This window comes from Coregonus lavaretus, assembly GCF_964263955.1.
Source record: "Coregonus lavaretus genome assembly, chromosome: 29".
Lineage (NCBI taxonomy): Eukaryota > Metazoa > Chordata > Actinopteri > Salmoniformes > Salmonidae > Coregonus > Coregonus lavaretus.
In genome coordinates this window covers 25,555,129-25,563,773 of record NC_140016.1, presented here as the reverse complement: position 1 = coordinate 25,563,773, position 8,645 = coordinate 25,555,129, and the positions used below count along the sequence as shown (strand labels likewise).

Sequence of the window (8,645 nt, the reverse complement as noted above, 5' to 3'; positions counted from 1 at the left end):
ATCTTGTGTCAACGTGGCGGTAAAGTTCACAACTTAATCCTGTCTAAAACCACATTTCAGCAGAATGTTTCATTTTTAAATGGGTCTTTAACGGTCTTATATTCACATAGCCCTCTTATTGACAAAGGCTACAGACAACAGCATTCTTGTTGGTAGTCCAGACAAGTATTCATGTGGAATGTACATGATGAATAAGGCACAATTATCCATACCTATTAATAGATACAATATAAATCTAATCCATTATTACTAACATAATACTGTTTGATTCATAGCAACTGAAAGAAGATGGCTGGAGGTAACAGATTTAGACGATGTAATAGAGGCATTTCATAACAAGTAGTTAACAGCAAAAAAACACGTTTCACAACAGACATCTGTTGTTATAAGACTGAACAGTGTTCAATAGAATGATTAGGTTTGGGCGATATACCGTTTATAGGTATGATTTTCAATACAGTGGCTGCGGGGGTATGTGCATACCACTGCTTATAACTATAAGTTAAGTATAACTATAAGAAATCTAAGATGTGTCAATCATCTTCTCCCATCTTCGCCGGAAACAAACCAGGTCATCTGCACAAATGATATCCAGCTATGCATTTGGTTTGCTAACTTGCGAGCTAAGTGGACTGGAATATGTTCCGGGATTCATCCGATTGCATTGAGGAGTTTACCACATCAGTCACCAGCTTCATTAATAAGTGCATCGACGACATCGTCCCCACAGTGACCGTACGTACATATCCCAACCAGAAGCCATGATTACAGGCAACATCCACACTGAACTAAAGGCTAGAGCTGCCGCTTTCAAGGAGTGGGACACTAATCCGGACACTTATAAGAAATCCCGCTATGCCCTCCAACGAACCATCAACAGGCAAAGAGTCAATACACGACAAGATCGAATCCTACTACACCGGCACTGATGCTCTCTCTCTCCCTCTCTCCCTCCCATCCCGGAGGATCTGAGCCCTAGGACCATGCCTCAGGACTACCTGGACTGATGACTTCTTGCTGTCCCCAGTCCACCTGGTCGTGCTGCTGCTCCAGTTTCCACTCTCCTGCCTGCGGCTATGGAACCCTGACCTGTTCACCGGACATGCTACCTTGTCCCAGACCTGCTGTTTTCAACTCTCTCTACCGCACCTGCTATTTCAACCTCTAAATGACATTTACTCCTGATGTACTGACCTGTTGCAACCTCTACAACCACTGTGATTATTATTTGACCCTGCTGGTCATCTATGAACATTTGAACATTTTGGAGAAATATCTGTCTTAATGGCCATGTACTGTTATAATCTCCACCCGGCACAGGCAGAAGGGGACTGGCCACCCCTCAGAGCCTGGTTCCTCTCTAGGTTCCTTCCAAGGTTTCTGCCTTTCTAGGGAGTTTTTCCTAGCCACAGTGCTTCTACATCTGCATTGCTTGCCGTTTGGGGTTTTAGGCTGGGTTTCTGTATAGCACTTTGTGACATCTGCTGATGTAAAAAGGGCTTTATAAATAAAATGTGATTGATTGATTGAATTTGATGTGGCAGAGCTTGCAAACTATCACGGATTACAAAGGGAAACCCAGCCGCGAGCTGTCCAGTGACGCGAGCCTACCAAACGAGCTAAATACCTTCTATGCTTGCTTCGAGGCTAGCAACACTGAACCATGCATGAAAGTACCAGCTGTTCCGGATGACTGTGTGATCACGCTCTCCGTAGCCGATGTGAATAAGACCTTATAAACAGGTTAACATTGACAAGGCCGCAGGGCCAGACGTATTACCAGGACGCGTACTCAGAGCATGCGCTGACCAGCTGGCAAGTGTCTTCACTGACATTTTCAACCTCTCCCTGACCCAGTCTGTGATACCTACATGTTTCAAGCAGACCACCATAATACCTGTGCCCAAGAAAGCCATGGTAACCATGACTACCGCCCAGTAGCAATACCCCTCCTGGATTAAGATCCCTGTTGCCTAAATTGTAAATAGCACCCCTTGTATGCACATTCGGTAATACCGTATACCCCGGTATGGTACTGAAACGGTTTGATGGTATGAAAATCTGGATACCGCCCAAACCTAAGAATGATAAACATTGTTATAGCTGTGGTCCTAAACTTGGTCCAGAGTGTCCGTTATATATTAATTTCAATCTATAATGCATAATTACAAGTAATACATTATTTGAGTCCTAATGTCTATCACATTTAGATGATAGGATCACCATTTGGTCCACTGATTTAATAAGAAATCTCAGTAGTGCTTTATTACCTCTACTTAGGTCTATAAACAGTATTAGATTGACAGCATATCAGACCCAGTTGAGGTTTAGTCTCTTCAATCCCGGGTTTCTGTGTGAGATCTCTTGAGGGGAGAGTAGGGGCAGGGGAACATGACTCCAGGTAGGTCACACTCTCCCTCACTGGATCTCATAGTGTTACCCATGTAGTATTATATAGTTTCATCCTGATCACCATTGACCTAGTCCCTGTCCTCACTGTACCTTTGTTGATCCGTCCAAACTCGCTGTGAAAGACCCCCACCAGGTGGGCGTGCCCCCCGGCAGCGTGGGCACTGACTGCAGCCTGGAAGGCCTCCCCCCACACTGCTGGACTCCCCAGACGCATCTGGAAGGACGCCAACTCATACACTCCTGAAACACATGCACAATTCCAAACCGACCCCTAGCTCCTATACCCACTTTTTTATATTTAGTTATTTTGCAGACACTTTATTCCTGAGCAGTTTACCAACTGCATTCAACTATGTAAGGTGACGCAACACATAGCACACACATAAACAAACTCCTTGGCTAGGGAAACTTAGTATTGACAGGGTATTTTACCTAATTGGAACACAGTGATTTTGTTTATCAATTGTGTATGAATGTAATGTGCAAAAACTACTTGGCTAAAGTGTATCTGTGTGAAAGGGAGTTAGGAACTCCTCCCTATGGTGAAATCACTAATGCAGACTCATCACCTCTTTGCGAAAACAGTGCTGATTTCATTTCCTGTAAAAAACACACACAGTGCTGTCCAGTACTTAGGAGGAATGTGTACAGACATAACTGCCCAACAAAAACAGCTCTGTTGTTTACAAGATTAGTGCTAGATTAGTGGTCCATGGAAATTAACACAGGAGGTCAATACACAATGCTCTTATTTCTCTCTCTCTCTCTCACACACACACACACACACACACACACACACACACACACACACACACTAGAAAAAAATGAGAAGTTCTGTTAATTTCTGCCTAGGGACTACTAATCCATCAGTGTCAGATGCGAGGGTAATTATTTCATTCAGCTACTCACCACCTTCCTTGGGAGGCCTTTCCACCTTGCTCCAGGGCGGCAGATAGGTGACCTCGTTGTCCTGAGATGTCAGCATGGGCATGGCCTTGGAGATGTACTCCTCAATCCAGTTGGGGTCCTGAGCCAAGGATGCTCGCACACCCGCCCCCTGGGCATAGCTGTCTAGATAGGAACACAACAATAGGAGATAGTGAGATATACAGTGCATTCGGAAAGTATTCAGACCCCTTGATTTTTCCCACATTTTGTTACGTTACAGCTTTATTCTAAAATGGATTAAATAAAAATTGTTCCTCATCAATCTACACACAATACCCCATAATGACAAAGCAGAAACAGGTTTTTAGAATTCTTACAAATGTATTAAAAAAAAAAAAAAAATACCTTATTTACATAAGTATTCAGACCCTTCGCTATGAGACTCGAAATTGAGCTCAGGTGCATCCTGTTTCCATTGACATCCGTGAGATATTTCTACAACTGGATTGGAGTCCACCTGTGGTAAATTCAATTGATTGGACATGATTTGGAAAGGCACACACCTGTCTATATAAGGTCCCACAGTTGACAGTGCATGTCAGAGCAAATACCAAGCCATGAGGTCGAAAGAATTGTCCGTAGAGCTCCGAGACAGGATTGTGTCGAGGCACAGGTCTGGGGACGGGTACCAAAACATTTCTGCAGCATTGAAGGTCCCCAAGAACACAGTGGTCTCCATCATTCTTAAATGGAAGAAGTTTGGAACCACCAAGACTCTTCCTTGAGCTGGCCGCCTCGCCAAACTGAGCAATCGGGGGAGAAGGGCCTTGGTCAGGGAGGTGACCAAGAACCCGATGGTCACTCTGAATGAGCTCCAGAGTTCCTCTGTGGAGATGGGAGAACCTTCCAGAAGGACAACCTTCTTTGCAGCACTCCACCAATCAGGCCTTTATGGTAGAGTGGCCAGACGGAAGCCACTCCTCAGTAAAAGGCACATGACAGCCCGCTTGGAGTTTGCCAAAAGGCACCTAAAGGACTCAAGATTCTCTGGTCTGATGAAACCAAGATTGAACTATTTGGCCTGAATGCCAAGTGTCACGTCTGGAGGAAACCTGGCACCATCTCTACAGTGAAGCATGGTGGTGGCAGCATCATGCTGTGGGGATGTTTTTCAGTGGCAGGGACTGGGAGACTAGTCAGGTTCAAGGGAAAGATGAACGGAGCAAAGTACAGAGAGATCTTTAATGAAAACCTGCTCCAGAGCGCTCAGGACCTCAGACTGGGGTGAAGGTTCACCTTCCAACAGGACAAAGACCCTAGACAACGCCAAGACAACGCAGGAGTGGCTTCGGGATAAGTCTCTGAATGTCCTTGAGTGGCCCAGCCAGAGCCTGGAATTGAACCCGATTGAACATCTCTGTAGAGACCTGAAAATAGCTGTGCAGCGACGCTTCCCATCCAACCTGACAGAGCTTGAGAGGATCTGCAGAGAAGAATGGGAGAAACTCCCCAAATACAGGTGTGCCAATCTTGTAGCGTCATACCCAAGAAGATTCGAGGCTGTAATCACTGCCAAAGGTGCTTCAACAAAGTACTGAGTAAAATGTAATAATAAATATGCAAACATTTCTAAAAACCTGTTTTTGCTTTGTCATTATGGGTATTGTGTGTAGATTGATGAGGAAAAACAACAACTTAATCAATTTTCAAATAAGGCTGTAACGTAACAAAATGTGGAAAAAGTCAAGGGGTCTGAATACTTTCCGAATTCACTGTATACATAAGATACAATGGCTTATTTTACATTGGAGTTCTCTGGGCTTGAGTTAGGGTAGGTTCCATTACAGTCAATTTAGAATTTGGAAATTCAAACTTGAGTGATTTCTTATTGAAGGTGAATTTACATTCCTTTATACAATTTCAATGCATTTCCTGAGTTGACTGAATTCCACAGGGAATGGGCCTACCATTCCATGCTCTCTGCCTAGCTTGCTCTCTGCTTCCTCCTCACCATACTTCCAGACGTGAAAGACCTGGTTCAAGCCTTCGTACTCAACGCTCCAGTAGCCCAGGAGCTCTGAGTGAGCAGTATGCAGGTGGATCTTCTCATTGGTCAGCCTGAGGAAGGCAGCGTTTTTCTCTGTCCGGATACTGTAGAAGGTCCCATGTTGCTGCTGGGGCCCAGTGGAGATACAGGCTCAAGGCTGACAGGACAGAAATACAGTCACTGCTGTCACCCTGTAGCCAATGTAGGTTTTACATGCACTGTATATTACTGTCAACATGACATTCTAATACCATATTAAATGTATTTTAACTTCTCTTCATTTCATGTTTTTTGCTTGAAGGACACTGGATACTTCATTTAGTTCACTAGAAAGTGACATCGTTCCAACAATGTGGTTTTAGTCAAAAGTGCTGTGTTTTCTTCCCCATATTTATCTGATAACTGTTCACACATCTTTTACTAATGGCCTACTCCTATGAGCAAAAAACAGTTCTTGCCTTTTGGAATCAGTTTTCCATCTAACCTTTCATACAGTTTGGTCCAAAGGTTATTTTTGTACAGTGGAGTTTGACTTCACCCTAGCGAACCAGTCTAAAATGTCTGCAGTGTGCATAAATTATATTGCTTACCCTAAGCCTACTTTGTTGCTTAAAAAATCTAAGACAATATTAACCTTTTATGCAAAGTTAGACATAAAAATGAATACACTCCAGGCCTATGCTATAGGTCCATGGTAAATAAACATTATGTAAAATGCTTGACATTTTCCCATGGAATGAATTCATGAAGTTTAATAGGCCGTTCACGTTTACCATACACCTATGAATTCTAAATGGAGCTCTGATATTGGAAAGAATAACTAAAATAAATGCACACATTATCATATGCATTATAGAGGGCATATACACAGCTAACAATTCTAAGGAGAGCAAACGTTTTTGTAATGTTACCCATAATGTTCCCATGATGTTTGAGTGTCGAGTTTTCCGTTAGTTATGGGAACATTCTATGTATGTTTGCAAAAACCTCCTGAGAACCTATTTAGCATGTTTTGGCGTTCCCTTAATCTAAAACAGAACTTACTCAGAACATGGTTACCATGTTCTCAGAATATCCATTATTAATGTTCTAGACACATTTCATGGGACATTGCAAGAACATTCATGTGTCCAGTTTTCTGAGGGTTGTATGTGTTTGTCATTCAGTTTTAAATGAAAATGGAATGTTTTATTGTGTGATGGTATTTGTTTTATTTAACTAGGGGACTCCCAATCACGGCCGGTTGTGATACAGCCTGGAATCGAACCAGGGGTCTGTAGTGACGCCTCAAGCACTGAGATGCAGTGCCTTAGACCACTGCGCCACTCGGAAGTCAGTAATGACCTCTGCAGAAGGTGTTTTGGGAAAACAGATTAAAATCCATGTATTATCGAATAAAACGGTCACAGCCAATACCAGTCTATGGTTCCTGACAAAATGAGAAAAGTATTTCTGATGAACTAGACAGTGGAATATTCTTGCAACGTTCCAATGAAACGTGTCTCGAACATTATCATTGAATGTTCTGAGAACATGATGACCACATTCTGGGTAAGTTCTGTTTGACATTAAGGGAATGGTCTGCAAATAACTGGAACAGTCCTATGAAAACGTTTGTTAATGACCTAATGAGACTCTTAAGGGAACGTTCTCTAAAGTTGTGGGTATGTTTGTTTTTAGCTGGGTAGCTCTTGCTTCGCTCTTGACTATGAATACCATGCATATCTGGCGAAAAGGGTTTGCATAAATCCAAACTGGAACTCACATTGACTTTTGTCAAACATGATGATACAAAAGCGAACGTCTACAATATATTGATGTGAACAAACAATAAATCAATTTGCATTGGAATTTGCCCTCATCATCGTAGACCAAATCAATAGTCCAAATGTACCACGTCACCATTTTTTCAGACAAGACTTGACGATCTGCGAAATGCATTTCTTACTGTAAACATCTCGTTTGAACGGGGTTGCAATAACACTAGTGTTAGATACAATGTATCCAAAAGCACCACCTGAGTTCAGTAAACAGTTGTAGACTACGGAAGACCAGAGAAGTTTAGTGTACCATGAAAAAAACAGACGCCTTTGATCTGAATTTCATGACATTTCATGACATGACATTTATATCCACACGTTGGTGGGTTCAAGTATTATGAGTAGTAATAAATAAAGTAATATAATTTCTACTCTGAATTAAACCAATCCAGATGAAGATGCCCCCACCCCCACTAGTCTGGTTCCTCAAGCTTTTTTCCTCCCTGTCACTAATATTAGGATTTATGTCCATATTTTATTAAGCCAACTGTGACAAAAGCACTATACAAATAATATTTGATTGATTATGCATAGAAGTCATGTGTTCATTCAAAATAAAAAATAAAAATGAACCCTGAATTATCATCTTGTTTACTCTAGTTCAAAGAATTCTGGGAATGAGGGCCTCATTTGCATTAGCACACAGACAATATACACTAGGTGTACAAAACATTAAGAACCTTCCTAATATTGAGTTGCAGCCCCCCCTTTTGCCCTCAGAACAGCCTCAATACCTCTGGGCATGGACTCTACAAGCTGTCAAAAGCGTTCCACAGGGATGCTGGCCCATGTTGACTCCAATGCTTCCCACAGTTGGTTCAAGTTGGCTGGATGTCCATTCTTGATACACATGAGAAACTGTTGAACGTGAAAACCCCAGCAGCGTTGCAGTTCTTGACACAAACCTGTGCACCTGGCACCTACCACCATACCTGTTCAAAGGCACTTACATCTTTTGTCTTGCCCATTCACTTTCTCAATTGTCTCAAGGCTTAAAAGTCCTTCTTTAACCTGTCTCCCCCAATTCATCTACACTGATTGAAGTGGATTTAACAAGTGACATCAATAAGGCATCATAGCTTTCACCTGGATTCACCTGGTCAGTCTACAGTGGGGAAAAAAAGTATTTAGTCAGCCACCAATTGTGCAAGTTCTCCCACTTAAAAAGATGAGAGAGGCCTGTAATTTTCATCATAGGTACACGTCAACTATGACAGACAAAATGAGAAAAAAAAATCCAGACAATCACATTGTAGGATTTTTAATGAATTTATTTGCAAATTATGGTGGAAAATAAGTATTTGGTCAATAACAAAAGTCTCTCAATACTTTGTTATATACCCTTTGTTGACAATGACACAGGTCAAACGTTTTCTGTAAGTCTTCACAAGGTTTTCACACACTGTTCCTGATATTTTGGCCCATTCTTCCATGCAGATCTCCTCTAGAGCAGTGATGTTTTGGGGCTGTCGCTGGGC

At 42.2% G+C, this 8,645-nt stretch overlaps 1 protein-coding gene across 1 annotated transcript; it reads right to left on the bottom strand.

Annotated features, from left to right (window-relative positions):
* Nucleotides 1-2,310: 2,310 nt before the first annotated feature.
* On the bottom strand, nucleotides 2,311-6,262 carry LOC311104617 (protein NipSnap homolog 3A-like; the record flags this gene model as incomplete). The annotated part of the gene is made up of 5 exons (XM_084146481.1): nucleotides 2,311-2,363; nucleotides 2,503-2,652; nucleotides 3,325-3,483; nucleotides 5,312-5,497; nucleotides 6,259-6,262. The coding sequence occupies 5 exons, from the start codon at nucleotides 6,260-6,262 to the stop codon at nucleotides 2,311-2,313; spliced, it is 552 nt and encodes a 183-aa protein (XP_084002607.1).
* Nucleotides 6,263-8,645: the final 2,383 nt, after the last annotated feature.